The 19,833-nt window shown below is 36.0% G+C and overlaps 1 protein-coding gene across 7 annotated transcripts in view; it reads right to left on the bottom strand.

The window, feature by feature from the left end:
- The window catches only part of TMEM135 (transmembrane protein 135), a 262,469-nt gene that overhangs the window by 23,501 nt on the left and 219,135 nt on the right, over window positions 1-19,833 (bottom strand). For all 7 annotated transcript variants that reach the window (XM_077964170.1, XM_077964168.1, XM_015115383.3 and 4 more), the window contains one exon: window positions 5,010-5,051. In XM_077964170.1, the coding sequence (XP_077820296.1) occupies window positions 5,010-5,051 (42 nt within the window). The remainder of the gene's footprint in view (window positions 1-5,009; window positions 5,052-19,833) is intronic.

The following is a 19,833-nucleotide window of genomic DNA, read 5'->3' as shown; positions in this document are numbered from 1 at the left end:
CTGTTCAGACAACCTCGGTAAAACATCTAGCTTATCAAATCATAAGGGGTGTGCAAGGGGTTTGTTTGTCACCAGATGGCAGCTGTGCATCTTTGGTAGCTGTCAGTTCAAATGAATTTGTTTCTCACTTATGGTTGTACATAGAGAGTTTAAGATCTGTACTGCTGTTCTTTATTAGCAACAAGGGTAAAACTATGCCAGAACAGATGGAACAGTTTCTCTTACACCCTTCATAATACTGTTGTTATTTTGGCCAGGACTGACTATTTCAGATTAGAAGTCACTTCCTTGGAGAAGTTGACCCTGTCCCAGGCCAAAATAATTCTGTGCTAGGAGAGCCCAATGAACTGCCAGTACAGTAATGTACGTGCCATTTTAGTAGTCTACATCCGCTACTCAACTGTGAGGCCTGTGAGACCATGTGTATCTTCTTTGCTATTATATCCCAGCATCTAGCATAGTGTCTGGCACATGGTAAATACGTAATACATATTGAATGAATGAATATAGTAATAGCTAGCATTTTCTGAGCATATCTTATATGACAGACACAGTGCCAACTGAGCCTTTTACAAATACTAATTCATTCATGTAATCCTCACAACACTATAGGTGTCACAATTCCTATGAGAGTTGGCATGGTTAAGTATCTGGTCCACAACCAATAAATTATCAGTAATTATTTGAACCCAGAATTGTCTGGCCTAAAGTCTGGCTTCTTAATCACTAAGCTACATATGTTTCTAACTATGTTTTAAACTATGATGAATAAGGCTAGCACACCTTCAGAGTCTCACACTGGCTTTTCTCCCGAGGTTGTGTCCTTGACACTATTCTCTTGACTTCTACTGTTACCTACATACGCAGATACTTTTCAAATCATCCCACGTAGAATTTCCAGAGGAAGCTTCCCAAAGTACACATCTGAACTGACTACACATATCCTCAAGGAACTTCACGGGCTTATGGCCTACTGAATTAAATACAAACTTCAAGCTTAAATCAGTATGTGATTTAAGATACTGTGAGGCCTGTGCAGAGTGAGTACTCACTATAGGAGCTATTATTATATTACAATTAAATGAACTACTTGACATTATCCAAATAAACCATGTGTCTGTATTGCTCTTCTTATCTGGATCATTCTTCCCTACATCTTTTCTAAAAATCTTATTTGTCTTTTAAAATCCATCTTAAATGCTCCTTCCACTCGCTCCTTCCCACCCACCCCCACAGTAAAATAAAAGTATTAATAATTTGGAATTATAGAACACTTAACTTCTATTATTACATTTCGGTTTTTCTAGTCTATAAGTAATTTTGTGCAAATTTCCTGCTTTCTTCTCTCCATTTACTCCCATCCACAGCTTGGGGAAAGATGCTAGGTTAGGTTTGCCTAAAATATATCCCTGAGATAACCTACACTTCTCTTTTGCAACATTGGACACAGTTATAATTAGTGCTGTCTTTCCCACTAGACCATAAGCTCTCTGAGGACAGAGACTGTATCTGGCTTATTCCCCAGTGTATTCTCAACACTTAGTACAAGACCTGGAGCAGAATAAATGTATACTGAGTATATCTATCAGTGAATGTTAACTCTGTAGCTCCTGTATTATCTCATACTTGTTGAGGAGTGCTGATATGGTTTGGCTCTGTGTCCTTACCCAAATCTCATCTTGAGTTGTGATCCTCACCTGTTGAGGGAGGGACATGGTGGGGGTGATTGGATCATGGGGGCAGTTCCTCCCATGCTGTCCTCGTGATAATGAATTAGTTCTCAGGAGAGCTGATGGTTTTAAAGTGTGGCACTCCCTCACTCTAGCTCTCTTCCTCTCCTGCCGCCTTGTGAAGAAGCAGCCTGCTTCCTCTTGGCCTTCTGCCATGACTGTAAGTTTCCTGGGGCCTCCCTAGTCATACAGAACTGTGAGTCAATTAAACCTCTTTTGTTTATACATTAACCAGTCTCGAGTAGTATCTTTATAGCAGTGTGAGAACAGACTAATACAAGTGATTTTTTAAAAGGTGCTAAACTGAGTTTTTGTTTGTTTGTTTGAGACAGAGTCTCACTCTGTCACCCAGGCTGTATTGCAGTGGCATAATCAAAGTTCATTGCAACCTCCGCCTCCTAGGTTCAAGCAATTCTCCTGCCTCAGCCTCCCAAGCATCTGGAATTACAGGTGCCCACCACCACACATAGCTGATTTTTGTATTTTTAATAGAGACGGGGTTTCACCATGTTGGTCAGGCTGGTCTCTAACTCCTGATCTCAAGTGATTGCCCGCCTTGGCCTCCCAAAGTGCTGGGATTATAGGCGTTAGCCACTGTGCCCAGTCTGAAGTAAAGTTTAGCATTTTAAAGCTTTTTAGCCTTGTCTAATTAGGACACATTACACTGCAGTACTGTGTAAATATTTGTCCTTTGTGGATAAAGGACAGTTTTCCTCTGAGTGAACAATGTATGTTTTCATGATACAGCAATTATGATCTGTATGAGATAAGCACTTCCTTATGGCATTTTATGATTGTATTCATTTAAATCTCACCATTCTCAAATGTGTCAAGCTCTGTGTATCTTTTCCTCACCAAAGTTTAATATTGTCAGGAAGTCATATTAAATTGTGCTACAAAAAGTATTTTCCTTTCCCCTTCCCTTTGTAATTAATATTAAATTTTGCACTTTTGACATGCCATAAATTTACAGCATACGTCTACAATAAAAATCACAACCACCAGGACTGCAAAGAGGTAGCAGGAAAGACATGTCAGATAATACTTTTTTGAAAGCCTACAAGAAGCACACACATTATTTTTTTACAATGAAACTTAACAATAAAAAATACATTTGGCTTTTAGTAACATTCTTCTGAGAATCAACTTTATAAGTGTGAGATTAATTCATCTGCAATGGAGTGAGTCCATATTCACCATATAAATTCAAGAAATAGCCACATTTCTTGAATCCAAATTCACCACACTGCAGACTGATTATGAAATAGAATTAAAATGAAACAGAATTTGCTTAGTGGAAGAAGATGCACAAATAAACATATGACAATTCACAATATTTAACAGTTTTCTTGCTTTAGCAACAAGAATATTAGCAAGAATTAACAAACAGTTTTCTAGAATATTTTTCTATAATACAGCGAAAAATTAAGTGCAAATAGTCCAAACTAGCCCTCTGTTAAAATTGGATTTGAAGAAAAGACACAAAACCATCTGACACATTTTAAGTTTTTGTAAGAATTCTGGGAGTCTAAGGAGATGTAGGAAAACAAGACTAAGTTTTTCCTTCTCTTTTGAAAACCTAACTGTTGTTTTTGTTATCAACTTTAAACTTAATACCAAATGCTTTCTAGCCAATGCAACAACAATAACAAAAACTTTATTTTCTAATAAATATCATGATCTTTTACCAAAAAGTAACAGTAAGGAAATTAGTGTGGTGTATTATGACTTAGAAAGTTGTTGTTCCCACAGAGTTCTCACAACCAAAGATATCCTTAATCATACAGCGGACTCCATTTGTTCCCTCCCAAACCAGTTTCCTTGCATGCCATGTGATTTTCTGTTAACAGCACCTTCTTTCAGGCACTTTGGTTTCCAATACTTGGCTGGGATTGCAGGGTGGAGGGGAAAAGAAGGAAAATATCAGTCTTCATTTTCATTCTCTTTAATCCTCCTACTGTCACCCAAATTTAGTCCTTATTGTCTTTCCACCTGCTGGTTCTCTCTTTTTTGATGTCCCAAATACTGCAGCCAGACCAATCTTTCTGAAACACTGTAAACCACCCTGCTCAAAAAATGTTAGTAGCTCCCTACTGCTGACCTTATCAAATCCAAATTAGTCTTTTTTTTTGTCCCCCAGGTCTTCCATAATCTGGCCCTACTCTACATACCAAAAAATATTTTATATTTCCTAATATAAACTTTTCCTACCAATTAAGTCCATTTTCTCACTGTTACCTCACACTTTGTGTTTACAATTTTCACTCTCTTGCTACTATTATTCACTTCCACCCAGAGTGCACTTCCTCTTCCTTGTAGTTATTGAAAGCTATCCTTAAAGTACAGTTTAAGGCACATCACCTATGAGAATATAACAAAAATAACAGTCAACATTTCTTGAGTATTTACTACATGCCAGCCACTGTTTGAAATATTTTTCACATATTAACTCATTTGATCCTCAAAATAACCTTGAGACAATCACGTAAAAACTTTTGCTAGTACTGAAGCTTTCCCTAATTTTTCCCTCCAATACTTGCAGTAAAAACCATACTACTAATCTTCACCAAGCATCTACTATACGTCCTTTGGATTACAAAACAGGCAACATTTATGATATAAACTAGACAAACACTGGGTATGGAGTCAGTATATACAGTTAACTTGTGTGAGGTTAAATTAGACAAATATTCTAAGCCTCAGTTTTCTCATCATGTTATCTTTCACAGAACTGTTGCAAAAATTTAATTTTCTAATCTATGAGAAAATTCTTGGTGAACTATAAAATATAATGCTAATGCTAACCAACATTTCTATAGTATATACCATGAACCAGTTGCTACGCTAAAAGATGGGCTATGCGGTGAAAAGACTCTAGTGATACTTAAAATCAAATTTGTGTTTGACTGTGCATGAGTCTTGCCCTAAAGCAAATAATCTAGTACCACACAATTAAATACTTAACTTTTCAGTAATTGTTCATGAGCAGCTCTGTCTTTCCAAGCTCCCTGAAGTGAGTTCTTGTATTTCTTTTCAAACACCCCGCAATAGAAAGCACACAATAGGTCCAAAAGAAGTAGCTGATTAATTTTTAGAGGGAAAAATCTGACAAATTACTCTTTCAATGAGCTATATATCCGCAGGCTTGGAAGTACTTTTGTGAATTCTAAAATTATTTTCAGTTTAAATGTTTAGTCAATAAATATTTATTGTAATTATGTATTATGTTTTAAGTTAACTTGTAAATTCTCTCTCAACATAAAAATAAATGTTACTTACCTAAGTGCAGAAAATGTAAATCCTTTCAAACCATCCTTGCACCTAAAACAATAAGAATTTACAATCATAAAATATTTTGAGGTATAAACAGTATATTACATTACTATTAAATCTTTTCCTGAAAATAAATGTTTTAAAAGATGAAACTCTTAAGGCAAAAATCTGAACATTATGAATGGTCAAAAGAGCAACAAGCAATGAAGTATGTCACCTTACACAAAATGATTAATATGATAATGACTTCCTACATCACATTAACATTACTTAGAGCTCAGCTCTCAAATAGGCAGGTTGAAGAGAGACTTAAGTAAATCTAAAGGCTCCATCTGGACTTCAAATGGGGGCTGGGAGTAGAGCAGGTGCTACAAATCCCTGGGGTACCAATTTGCTGAGAAGAAAAAGACCACATACACCTGGTGGGTGTTTAGATCTAGATCAATTCAAGGTTCTCTCTTTGTCCTACCTATTACATCGGAGAATGCACAGTATTCTTAATACAGAGTTGGCAGGCACAGAAAGGTTTCAAGTTTAGTTCAACAGTTTTAATTTCTGATTAAGCCCAATTAGAACAGATCACAGAGCATGAAGAACAGAGTTGGGGTGAGGGGACAGCAGAAAGAGAGGACTCCAAATGGTATTTATTGAGTGCTTACTATATAGCTGGGCACTGTTTTCAGCTCTTTATATGTGTTGTCTCATTTAATCGTATCACTAAACTGTATGAATAGAGATTTTTGTCTATTGCATTGCTACACAGAGGCTCGAAGAATGCAGTAACCTAGGTCACAAAAGTAATAGCAGTCAGAATTCAAGAATTCGGGGGCTGGAGGGGATTGTCTGACTTTTAAAAGTTATGTTTTTTTCTTATACGTCCTCCTGAAACAATCTACTCTCTTCAGTTGGGGAAGATTCAAATTACATGGTAGTTAAAGAAAAAAAAAGATTCTCAGATTTGCAAAAAAATATTTAAACAAGATCTTAAAATGGGGACATTACTATGCAGGCTTTACAACATCCTGCTATTGTCATTCAATGTCTTTGTTCTTCTTTATCGCTATGATCACCTTAAACAAAGGGCTTTTGATTATTTATTATCAAAATCCCTTGAATAAATCTATAAAGACACTGGATATTCTTAGACAAAGAATAAGGCCTAGGCCGGGCGCAGTGGCTCACACCTCTAATCCCAGCACTTTAGGAGGCCAAGGCCGGTGGATCACCTGAGACCAGGAGTTCAAGAGCAGCCTGACCAACATGGAGACACCCCGTCTCTACTAAAAATGCAAAATTAGCTGGGCGTGGTGGCACAGGCCTGTAATCCCAGCTACTCAGGAGGCTGAGGCAGGAGAATCGCTTGAACCCACGAGGCAGAGGTTGCAATGAGTCAAGATTGCGCCATTTCTCTCCAGCCTGGGCAATAAGAGCGAAACTCTGTCTTAAAAAAAAAAGAGTAAGGCCTCAAATATTATAGGGCAGTTGTTCCTCTATGTCTTCTGTATGAAAGACCACAAAGGAAATAAAAATTTAAGAAATCCATTTTAATCAAAATCATATACATTTGTATTAGATGCAGTATAGAATCTGAGAAAATAAGTTAATCCACATGCACAGAAATGTTTTAAAACAACCCCATCAAAAAGTGGGCAAAGAATATGAACAGACACTTCTCAAAAGAAGACATTTACGCAGCCAACAAACATATGAAAAAAAGCTCAACATCAATGATCATCAGAGAAATGCAAATCAAAACCACAATGAGATACCATCTCATGCCAGTAAGAATGGCGATTATTAAAAAGTCAGGGAACAATAGATGCTGGTGAGGCTGTGGAGAAGTATGAATGCTTTTGCACTGTTGGTGGGAATGTAAATTAGTTCAACCATTGTGGAAGACAGTATAGCGATTCCTCAAGGATCTGGAACCAGAAATAACATTTGACGCAACAATCCCATTACTGGGTATATACCCAAAGGAATACAAACCATTCTACTATAAAGATAGATGCACACATATGTTTACTGCAGCACTATTTATAATAGCAAAGACGTGGAACCAACCCAAATGCCCATCAATGATCAAATGGATAAAGAAAATGTGGTACATATACACCATGGAATACTCTGCAGCCATAAAAAGAAATGAGATCATGTCCTTTACAAGGACATGGATGAAGCTGGAAGCCCTCATCCTCAGCAAACTAACACAGGAACAGAAAACCAAATACTACGTGTTCTCACTCATAAGTAGGAGGTGAACGTTGAAAACACATAGACACAGAGAGGGGAACAACACAAACCAGGGCCTGTTGGGGTGTGGGGAGTGAGGGGAGGGAAGTTGGAGGACTGGTCAATAGGTGCAGCAAACCACCATGGCACACATGTACGTATGTAACAAACCTGCATGTTCTGCACATGTATCCCTTTTTTTTTAGAAGAAAAAACACTTGAAAACTCAATTTCAATTAAGCAACACGATCTACTTCCTGGTCATGTTAACAGTGAGAAATGTAACCACAGAATTTAGCTAACATACTACATAATTATCTACCTTACACAGAATAGGGGTAAAGGCAAAAGAATTCGGATGGAACGATAAAATGTGCATGGGAAAATTATAGCATTAAAATGTTTAAACTTCTTTTTCCATCTGATGAAAGTGTTTTGCCGTAATTTAAAAACCCATAATCTAGATAGGTAAGATGGTGAGGAAGCAGGTTAAGGGGTCTATTGACTGGAAAACAGAAAGCATTAAAAGATTATGTATATCTGGGAACAAATTTTGGCTTTCATATGTTATTGTTAAAAGACAGCCATTTATCTTTGTGCTATGCTGAATAAAGAATTCTGACAACTTGTTCTAGTCAGAATTGCATATTTGTGACCTTAAACAATAAATTTAATTGCAGACCAAAACATCAAAAAGTAGCTTTCAAATATAAGAGGAGCATATACAAATGAATTTGCAATTTCATTATGATGGAAGTTCAGTTCTTTCAGCAGAACTCTGTGGGAAGCACTTCATATTGATAAAGTCTTAGCATGGATTCAAAAGGGGCTATTCTTCTTTCCATTCATGTGTATAAGGTTTGTTAATGTAATTGAGGGTCAGATGTCTATGTCAAAAGAACAAAAAAGTAATTATTCCCATAAAAAGAATCTTTAAAATAGTAATATGGCCCCACATTTTGACACTAAGAGTATTGTATGAGCATTAACCTAACTATGAAACACAATTGTAATCTGTGTTGAATGTTGAAAATATGATATAAAGATTTAAACAAAGCAGATTCCATTTGAAGTTTCCTCATTATTCTATGGATTCGATTATTATAATGTAAATGAAATCACATTCTCCATTTAAGTATTAAGGCTCACCAACTTATTTGATAAATATTAACTAAATGGCCACTATGTATAAGCACTGCCTGCCTTAGGTTCCAAGGACATAACTGTGAACAATAAAGAATCCCTGGTTTCACAGAGCTGGCATTCTAGTTGGGAAAGAGATACATAAAAAAGTAAATATGTCATATAGTGGTAATAGGTATGAAAAAAAAAAAAAAACCCTGCAAGATAAGGGGAGAAACAGTGATACAGTCAGGCTTCATTACTTTACACAGTATGGCCAAGAAGAGCTTCTCTGAGAGGTAAAATGTGGTGATCTGATCAGAAACATTAGTGAGTAGAGGGGACAGCATTTCCGTTTGAGGTAATCAAGTACACTGCCCATGATATGGAGTCAGCTTGGCATGTAAAGAGAAGCAAGTAGATTACTGTAGCTGGAGCAAAATAGCGGAGGGAAGTAGGAAATGAGGACCTAGCAATTGGGGTGGAGAGAGGGAGCAGTCTACATTTCACATAAGCCCTTTAGGCAAGGTAAGAACTTTGGGAGGTTCTCATCAGAGGAGAGGCACGATCTATCTTAAATTTTAAAAGAATCACTTGTGGCCGGGGACAGTGGCTCACACCTGTCATCCCAGGACTTTGGGAGGCTGAGACTGGTGGATCACCTGAGGTCAGGAGTTTGAGACCAGCCTGGCCAATATGGCAAAACCCCGTCTCTACTGAAAACACAAAAACTAGCCGGGTGTGGTGACGGATGCCTGTAATCCCAGCTACTTGGGAGGCTGAGGCAGGGAGAGTCACTGGAACCCAGGAGGCAGCAGGAGGTGGAGTTGGCAATGAGCTGAGATCGCGCCACTGCACTCCAGCCTGGGCAACAGAGGGAGACTCTGTCTCAAAAAAAAAAAAAAAAAAAAAAAAATCACTTGGCTGCTGGATAGACTTATAGGAGGTCAAGGTTAGAAGCAAGGAAGCAAGTTAGGAGGGGAAAGATGATTGTGGTCATCTAGATCATAGTTGTAGAAGGTGGAGAGAAATAGAGCTGACTGAAATTCTCAATGGTTTAAATGTGGAATAAAAGAGAGGGAATTTACAAATTACTGAAATAATTTTTGGTTTGATCAAATGGAAGGATAATATGGCCACTCACCAAAGTAAGGAATACTACAGCAGAAACAGTTTCAAGGAGAAAATCAAAACTTTTGTTTTGGACATGTTAAGTTTAAAATGTTTGTTAACTAATTAAATGGTAATGCTGAGGAAGCAAGTAACTGGCTGAACAAGTCTGAAGATTAAGGGAGAGGTCTGATTTGTTTATATGTAGTATTTAAATGCATGAGACTAGATACAATCATACAGGAAATAATTGTAAAGAAAATGTCCAAGGACTGAATATATTTTGCTTCTCCACAACTTATAATGCAGAATATCTCTTCAAAGGAAGAAAAATAAAAATCCATTTATCCTAATCACATTCTTTTCTAATATAAAGTCTCATTTTTATTTTCAAGTGCATATAAAAGTAATGTATTTAACTCATATACGTAGACTTTTCAACTTAATTTATGCAAATGAAAAAATAAATACTATAAAATAGTCTACATTTACTGAATCTCTACTTGCAAGGTTCTGTGCTAAGGCAAATTATGATATAAAACAGAGCCAAAAAACACAGGGAGGAAAAGAAATATGTTGCATAATAGTATCAAACAGCTTAGTCAATACACAAATAACTGTAGAGGTTCAGGTTGGAACTGCATACTATGTACAAGAAAGTATAAATAAGCTCAGTGTTATCATTATCAGGATAATACTCTTGGTCAAATGTTCAAATTTTCAATTAGAAGTGTAAATGATAGCAAAATAAACAATTCTGCCCACAATGATATTTTTCTTCTATGAAATTACTTTCATAAGATAGTCACCTTTATTACATTGTACCAGCAGATGTCGCTAGAAAACTGTTTTTGGAAGAATTTGTAGTTCATTGGTGTGACTTCTATAGCAAACACTTTACTGTAGGTTTTCCTCTAAAAACACATTTATAAGGATGCAAAAATGTTACTAATGTTAATTAAAGTGCATTAAGTTCTCCCAAGAAAATATCGTGATATTAGACTTTTAATGATGGGTGATGTTCCTATAATCCATTCAGTGTAAAATGTTTAAGAACACCCTATTGTTTGGCACCAACACAAAATTTAATAACGTAAATGTGCTACTTTATTATGTGCTCTCTAATGAGCTGAAAAGAATGAGAACAAACTATTTTGATTTCTAAGATTTTTTTATTGTCTACTCAGTTTTCACTCATTTGGTAAATATAAAAGATGTAAAAGATGTACTTTATAAATCTCCTTTAAAATATTTCTTCACAATCTAAAGAATGGAAGAAAATATTTACAAACTATACATCCTAGAGGGGATTACTATCCAGAAAATATCCATGGAATACTATAGGCCACAAAAAGGATGAAATTCTGTTATTTGCAGCAACATGGATGGACTGGTAGACTTGCTCAGTGAAATAAGCCATGAACAGAAAAGTTAAACACTGCATGTTCTCACTCATATGTGAAAGCTAAAAGCAGGTTATCTCATAGAAGCGAAAAGTAGAAAGCAGAAGAGAAAATACCCAAGGCTGGAACCAGTAGGGGGAAGGTAAAGATATGAAGAGATGGCTGGGCGTGGTGGCTCATGCCTGTAATCCCAGCACTTTGGGAGGCCAAGGAGGGTGGATCACCTGGGGTCAGGAGTTCAAGAGCAGCCTGGACAACATAGTGAAACCCGTCTCTACTAAAAATACAAAAATTAGCCAGGCATGGTGGCGGGCATCTGTAATTCCAGCTACTCGGGAGGCTGTGGCAGAAGAATTGGTTGAACCCAGGAGGCAGAGGTTGCAGTGAGCTGAGATCGCACCACTGCACTCCAGCCTGGGCGACAGAGCAAAACTCCACCTCAAAAAAAAAAAAAAAAAAAAAAAAGATATGGAGAAACTTGTTAGATACAAAATCACAGCTACGTAGGAGGAATACGTAGTGGTTCTATATCACTGTAGGATGACTATAGTTAACAGTAATACATAGTTTCAAATAGTCAGAAGGAGAATATTGAATACTCCCAATACAAAGACATGATAAATATGAGATTATAGATATGCTAATTACCCTGATCTAATAACTATATATGTATTAAAACATCACTATGTAGTCCCATGAATATGTACAATTATTATTTGTCAATTTTTTAAATGATAAAATACATTTCATATACACAAAATGTGGTCTCAGAAGAAGGTGCAGACAACATGGGATTTTTTTTTCCACTGCATGTCTGTGATTGTAATTATGTTTTCACAATAAATTTAATGTGTAAATTTTTACATAAGAAAAATATAAGCATCTAAAACAATATTACATGTTTTATTTACTTATTTATTACTTCTTCCTCCTCACCCCCCAAGATGGGGTCTCCCTATGTTGCCCAAGCTAGTCTTAAACTCCTGGACTCAAACAATCCTCCCACCTCAGCCTCCCAAGTAACTGGGATCACAGGCATGTGCCACTGTGCTTATATTACACATTTTAAATAAACATCTAAAAACAAAAACAAAAAAAAGTATTTCTTCAGAGGCAACGCATGGTGTAGTGAAAAAAATCCTGCTAAGAGAAAGGATATAGATGCTAATCATAATTTCTCTACAATCTTGAGCAAATCACTTAACTTTAGGAATCAACATCCTTGTATATTAAAAAAAAAAACTGAAAGTAAATGACTACCATAACTGGCTGATTAAATGATTTAGAATTCTGAAATTTCATCATTTTATTTAATGCTAGCTTTATTATTAAAAATCATAATGGAAAAATAGAATGAATTCTTCTAAATCACTTATGATGTAAAAAGAGAAATGATCTCACTAGCCCCAAGAATAAAACCAAACACACAAACAAAACTCTGAATTCGTGTTAAGACTACTAGTTGCTACTAAGAGTATTATACTTGCTTATCATTTTATAAAACTTATTGAGGTGGAACTTCTTCATGCAAAGGTTCAAAGAGAAACTTTTCAAGTTTCAAACTTAGTCTTTCGAGACCAACTACTGGGATATATATACACTGCTATAGAAAGACCTGTATGAAACACTGTTAAGTAAAAAAAGGAATTCTATATACATAATCTGATAAAATATTATTGCTATATTCAGCATCAATGATAAAATATTAATAGTAAAATATAAAATGTTGTTTATTATTTACACATGGCATTGTTATAGAAAGTCCTCTAATAGGATGCATACAAAACCAAACTGTGGGTAGTGGACTACCTACTGTAGTTGGATGAGTTAAGAGGTATGCAGGAAAATATAACTTTTTACTTTCTATGGGGGTACATCACTTTGAATTTTTACAATAAGCATAAATTTATACAATATTTGTACAACTTAATCTTAAAATCAGTTATTGATCATTTAGGAACAGACTGAACAGTGTAAAAGTTATTCATCTTTATTACACCAACACAATGGCAAAGAATATAACACTCAAACTAGTCAACTTTACTAATTAACAGGGTTGTGAAAGTTTTGCTAGAAAGAGGCATAAAACAACTGTCTGAAATAAATGATTTAGGCTGAAATTGTTTGAAACTATGATCCCAATGAACATGGATAATTAGGTAACTATAATGATAAAAAACATACATACATACATTTATTTATTATGAGACTGAGTCTCACTCCGTCACCACGCTGGAGTGCAGTGGCGTGATTTCAGCTCACTGCAACCTCCGCCTCCCGGGTTCAAGCGATTCTCCTGCCTCAGCTTCCCAAGTAGCTGGGACTATAGGCACCTGCCACTACGCCCAGCTAATTTTTGTATTTTTAGTAGAGACAGGGTTTCACCATGTTGACCAGGATGGTCTTGATCTCTTGACCTCATGATCTGCCCACCTCGGCTTCCCAAAATGCTGGGATTACAGGCTTGAGCCACCGCGCCCGGAAGAAAAACAAACATTTATTAAGTATCAAGTGGGGCACTTCAGAGTTCTTTCACTCATTAAACCAGAAGGAAAGTCAAATATTCATTAAATATTACATGATATATCTTTATTCACTCAACATTAATTGAGCATCTAATATACAGAAGACATTGTGCTGCTGGTCACTTGAAGAATGCAAAGGTAGCTTTTTAAGAGCTACTCTATTTGTACTTCCTGAGTTCAGCTCTAAGTTTCTTTTATTCAGTATTTTACATCATCTACCTCAAATTATTCAATTGGAGTAAAGTGTTACATATATGCTAAAGCACAATTAAATATGTGAAAAGATTCAGTTAGCAAAAAATAAAGACAAATTGGATTTAAAATAGTTGAGCACATCGATAATTCTTAAAATATTCTGTTCTATTCTATTCTGATACCAGCCATCTAAGTCACTCAGTATCAAAATTAAAAGTTACATTATTTTATGTGAACAAAATTAATTAAAACAGAAAATGCTGAAAGTTCAAGTGTAAACATTTATGTTGAAGTTATGAAAAGAATGACATATAAAATTGAATATAAATTACAGTTACAGACAATAGCTGGAACTTCAAAATTTCGATTAGTTACTGTAAGCATAAATATAATCAGAGTGAATACAATTGAAAAGTTTAATTTGAAAGTCAAAAAGGAACTAGGATGCCTATTTAAATGCCTCTAATTTGTGACTCCTAATTATCTTTATTCTAAAGAAAATTCAAGCAATTTTATGTAGTTTTAATTAAATTTTTCTAATTTTGTTTTTAAAAACCCACATAAAAGAATACACTAGATTTTGTAATTAATTTTCCAACCCATTTTCAAATACAGAAGTTTACCTTAGTACTAACTTATAATTTAGTATTTAAGACATAATCACCAATTGTATATTTTGATTGATGCTTGCTTATGAAAGATAACCAAGAAAATACTGACATGAAATTACTTTCAGACTTTTATTTTTGGTTTGTTTTTAAAAATGTTTAATATTCTAATCACATAAGCATATTCCAATAGGTTAAATTGATTATTTCAATTTACTATGCAAAACTTGTGGTGTGTGGTTAAAATACATTACATGGCTTATACATATACAACAGGTTTTACGTTAAATTTTTTTGTTTGAATAATAAAATGGACTAAGAGTTCAGTTTCCGCCTTCATATGGCACTTAGTAGGAGAAAACTGAACTACTTATGTTGTATCCCTATTTTAAGAAACCTCACATACAAATATCTGAAGTTGGAATAGCAAGAAATTAAGAAATTTGGGGAAGATTATTTTGTTTCCTTTATGAACACATTATATCTTCAATAACTTTCAATAGAATTCCTTTAAATACTGAAATTCCCCAGTGTATTAAAAATGTTATTTTCTATTCTGATAAATATTTCACAGTACATTTATTTCATACAGAATGGAACACTGACACTGGCTTTGTCTTCAAGAGCCCAAGCAAAGCTGCTGAAGCAGGCCGCAGTTATGGGTAATCAAGTGAGACTGTAAGTCCCCAGATGATTATTGTGCACTTTTTTCTGGTGTGTCCTAACTATAAATTGGAAACAGTTGGACTAAAACTTACAGTAACAACTCCAATAGAATCACATTTCTCCTTAAACTTGGAGAAGCTGGAACTGTTTCTGCTTTAAAATCCAAACTAGGAAGGTCATGTTCCAAGCAGCTTTAAATTACTAAGAAACCAAGAATCACCTTCAGACGATTTCTAAAAGAAATGTTAATTAGGATAAATTTCTTTCTCATAATGAACTGGTAATAGTAACACTAGTCAAACTTTAAAATCGTTGCAAAAGGAGCAGATCATGGTTTCATTGGACCTAAACTGAAAGGCCTATTTGCAGTTCCCAAGGAAATGGCATGAGTGTAGACTTAACAAATTAACTATAGGCAACAACCAAAAAATATCAAAATAATGTTTCATGTAAATCCAAGGAAAAATTAGCAACTGTCTTAAAATCATGGCATTGCTATGATCAAAATTATTTACATTAAACAAAATTATAATCACAATTCTGAACCAATCTATTTTTTAAAGACCTCAAGACAAACAAATACTTTCAACTTTTTCCCTTCTGCAATCATAGTGAAAAATATGAAAACAAATGTTTTCTATTAAACAGAATCTTTGAATCAACACTAATTTCTTTTCTTTTCTTTATTTTTTGAGATTGAGTCTCGCTCTGTCGCCCAGGCTGGAGTGCAGTGGCGTGATCTTGGCTCACTGCAACCTCCACCACCCGAGTTCAAGGCAATTCTCTGCCTCAGCCTCCCAAGTAGCTGGGATTACAGGTGCCCGCCACCCCGCCCAGCTAATTTTTGTATTTTCAGTAGAGACAGGGTTTCACCATCTTGGCCTGGCTGGTTTTGAACTCCTGACCGCATGATCCACCCACCTTGGCCTCCCAAAGTGCTGGCACTACAGGCATGAGCCACCGCACCCGGCCCCATTAATTTATTGTCAAATGCATATTGGCATATATGTCAGCGAAATAATATAGCAATTTGTTTCCATATTGAACAAAATGAGCATCTATTTAAAACTATAACAGGCTAAAATTTTTCATAAATTTATGCTTATTTCATACCAAAGTTCAAATCTAAAATAAAATATGCAACGCCTAGAAATGGAACAAAACCAAACAACATTTTGGAAGCTTTTGCAAATTACTATTCTCTTTTCCTTTTCTTTTTTTTGAGATGGAATTTCGCTCTTGTTGCCCAGGCTGGAGTGCAATGGCGCAGTCTTGGCTCACTGCAACTTCCACCTCCTGGATTCAAGTGATTCTCCTGCCTCAGCCTCCCAAGTAGCTGGGATTACAGGCACCTGGTACCACGCCCAGCTAATTTTATATTTTTAGTAGAGACAGGGTTTCACCATGTTGGCCAGGCTGATCTCGAACTCCTGACCTTAGGTGATCCGCCTGCGTCGGCCTCCCAAAGTGCTAGGATTACAGGGTAAGCCACCGCACCTGGCCGGAAACTACTATTTTTTTGATTAACTGAAGACTTATAGAGTATCCTGACCCCCAAGAAAGAGAAACATTTAATTTCAAATACTCCAGTTTACTTCCTCTCAAAGATTTTGAACTTATCGATAGAAATTGAGAGTCAACACATAATGGAATCTTGCTAGCCCATAGAACGGTATTAGAAAAATAAAATATTGGAACGAAGGTAACATGAGAGAATTGTATTATGTAGATTAAGAAACCAAGGCCCAAGGAGGTTAAGTGATTAAACTGTAAATTCATCCCAATCACCTAACTGTCTGTACCTGCTGAAGTCTCAACTGTGAAGAAGAAATATTACAGACAAGTAAAGGGATCTTGGACTATATAAAAGAAAACACAAATCACCTAAATGAAGGTAGAGAACAATGGTCTTCCAACTGGTATTATGCAAAGACTTTACAAGGGACAAAGGGCATGGATAGTTTTAAAGAAACCAGTGTTGGCTGGATGCGATGGCTCATGCGTGTAATCTCAGCACTTTGGGAGGCCAAGGCGAGTGGATAGCCTGAGAGTCAGGAGTTCGAGACTAGCCTGGCCAAGGTGGTGAAACCCCGTTTCTACTAAAAATACAAAAACTAGCTGGCCATGGTGGCTCGTGCCTGTAATCTCAGCTACTTGGGAGGCTGGGGCAGGAGAACTGCTTGAACACGGAAGGCGGAGGTTGCAGTGAGCCAAGATCACATCATTGCATTCCAGCCTGGGCAATAAGAGCAAAACTCCACCTCAAAAAGAAAAAGATGGAAAAAAAAAAATGAACCAATGTCCAGTTTCTCACTTCCACATGTTCTCCTATCTAAACATGATTTGCCTGAGAGTGTACCTTTGGTCAAGACTTCATGCTGGCTTCTCTTATCCACCTCCCCTTCATAAAAGCTTTTCACATCAGAAATACAATTCTTGGTCCCCACTCCAGACCTCCTGAATTCAGAAATTCTAAGTGCGGAGCCCAACAATCTCTGCAACCTATGTTTTAACAAAATCGCCACAGGATTCTTAAAAATGTTAAAGCTTGAAAACCACTGAGCTAAGTTACGTAGCAGTAACAAAATCTCAATGCCTTTTAACAACCAAAGTTAATTTTCTGCTCATGCTACATGTCAAACAAGAGTTAGCGATGGCTCAACTACATGAAATCTTCATTTTGTACCTTAGGGTAATACAGAAACTTTATCTGCAAATGCGGATTGTCAGAGCAGAGAAAAAGAACAAACATAGGAAACTGTGTTCTGATTTAAAGATTTTGCTCATAAGTGTACATAAATCATTTCCACTCATATTTCTTTAGCCAAAGCATGTCATAACTCCAGGCATGATGTCAATAGGGAAGGGAAGTATAAAGTTTCTCCAGGGAGGGGGCAGCAAAGGTTTTTGAACAATAACACAGTCTACCATACACGCCAACCATATAATTGTTGAAGATCAACTGTATTTGTTTATATTTAAGAAAATTCAAAGCACAATTTCCTTTTCTTCATAAAATACTCTCAATAGTCTTTTTCACAATAACTTTTTTCACGTTAAGTGTGACAATATTTAAAATCTTTCTGGTACTGGTTTCAGAAATAGGATAGTGTACAACACATCAATTAGTATTTTACACTATATGTGAATATATAAACGTGTTTGTCTGTGTGTGTGCATGTGTCCTCTGAGCTTCATTTTTCTTCTAATTACCAAAGAATTCAGGATTTTCTCATTGTTTATATATCCCCAGTGCCTAGTACAGCGCATAATACATGAGTCACTCAAGAAATATATGTTGAAAGAAATTTTTGTCCCTGTAATCACTGAAAAAAACTGCATTTTTATAGTAACTATTTATATTTGGATGCCAAGTTTCTTGTAGTTGTTTCTTTGACAGCAATTGTAGGGTTTTTTGTTTTGTTTTGATTTTCTGTTTCTAAAGAAATTTGTTTATTTTTAAATCAACTACCTCTATACTCATTAACAACTCCCAAGGATCATCCTTAATATAAAGTTCCATTAGTTTCGTTATATTGATAATGTGCTATGAATTTACATTTAAACATAAACATGCATAGTCTAAATAGGGGCTTCCAGTCTTTTCTTAATTAGGAGCTATTTTTTAATACCACAAATGAAATGGAACAGTGATTATAATATGAAGTTATCAAATCCAAAAGGCAGGAATGGGGATACGGCTGCTAGGCATGTTCATCACGCTACTAGGAAGTGAAATCCAGCAAAAGAGGTGAGACCATAAAGTCTATAGGTTGGAGTGTTGTTCACTTTTATATCATTTATTCACTCCTTCAAACAGTTAAGTATTTCATAAGTATTTACAAAGAGTTGACAATGTGTCAGGCAGGTTGCCAAGTGTTGGCGATAGCCATTGTTGATGACTTGAGGAATTCACAATCCAGAAAGTATACATACAATCAAATAATGACATTACATTATAGAAAGTACTTTAATATAAAGTACATAGTGCTTTAGGAGCACAAAGGAAGTGTGTCTAACACTGACTTTGGTGTCATAAAGGCTGTTCAGACAAAGAGACATTTTTTTTTTTGTTTTTTGTTTTTTTTTGAGACGGAGTCTCCCTCTGTCACCCAGGCTGGAGTGCAGTGGCCAGATCTCAGCTCACTGCAAGCTCCGCCTCCTGGCTTCACGCCATTCTCCTGCCTCAGCCTCCCGAGTAGCTGGGACTACAGGCGCCCGCCACCTCGCCCGGCTAGTTTTTTGTATTTTTTTTAGTAGAGACGGGGTTTCACCGTGTTAGCCAGGATGGTCTCGATCTCCTGACCTCGTGATCCGCCCGTCTCGGCCTCCCAAAGTGCTGGGATTACAGGCTTGAGCCACCGCGCCCGGCCAAAGAGACATTTAAGTTGCTATAAAAAAGAAGTAGAGGAAGAAAGCAGGGAGGAAAAATACATATAAGACTTAGAAAAAAGAAAACACTGGATATTCTGAGAATTGAAGAGGTTTAATATGACTGTAACAAAGAGACATGGAAACCAAATGGAGAAAGACTGGCACATGTCACATCACACCAAAAATGAATATGAACTTTACTTCTAAGACAAAAGGTCCTGCTACCAGAGGAATGACATAACCAGACCTATGTTTAACAAAGGTATTCCAGGTTTAATGTTCATGACCTATTACCAAATCTCACTCCATTGTTTATTTTTAAACTATAATCTCATTTGGTACTATTTGCTTAAACTTTTTAAATGACAGTCTACAAGCTGACTTGTTGAAAGCAACTGATATTAATGCAATCTAAACACATACTTTGTTCTTTATTTTAAAAGATTAAACCACACATTAACTTTAAGACAGATTTTAATAACTTTTTGATAGATTAACAAATTAGTTTAAAAATAATAACCTTCAAAATTACAACTAAGATGCCTACATAAAATATCAAACTTAATTAAGCTATAAAATTCAGGTAATTAATACT

The sequence above is a fragment of the Macaca mulatta genome, chromosome 14 (assembly GCF_049350105.2).
Source record: "Macaca mulatta isolate MMU2019108-1 chromosome 14, T2T-MMU8v2.0, whole genome shotgun sequence".
NCBI classification, from domain to species: Eukaryota; Metazoa; Chordata; class Mammalia; order Primates; family Cercopithecidae; genus Macaca; species Macaca mulatta.
The sequence above is the reverse complement of the archived record's forward strand: the minus strand, read 5'-3'. Positions and strand labels throughout refer to the sequence as shown.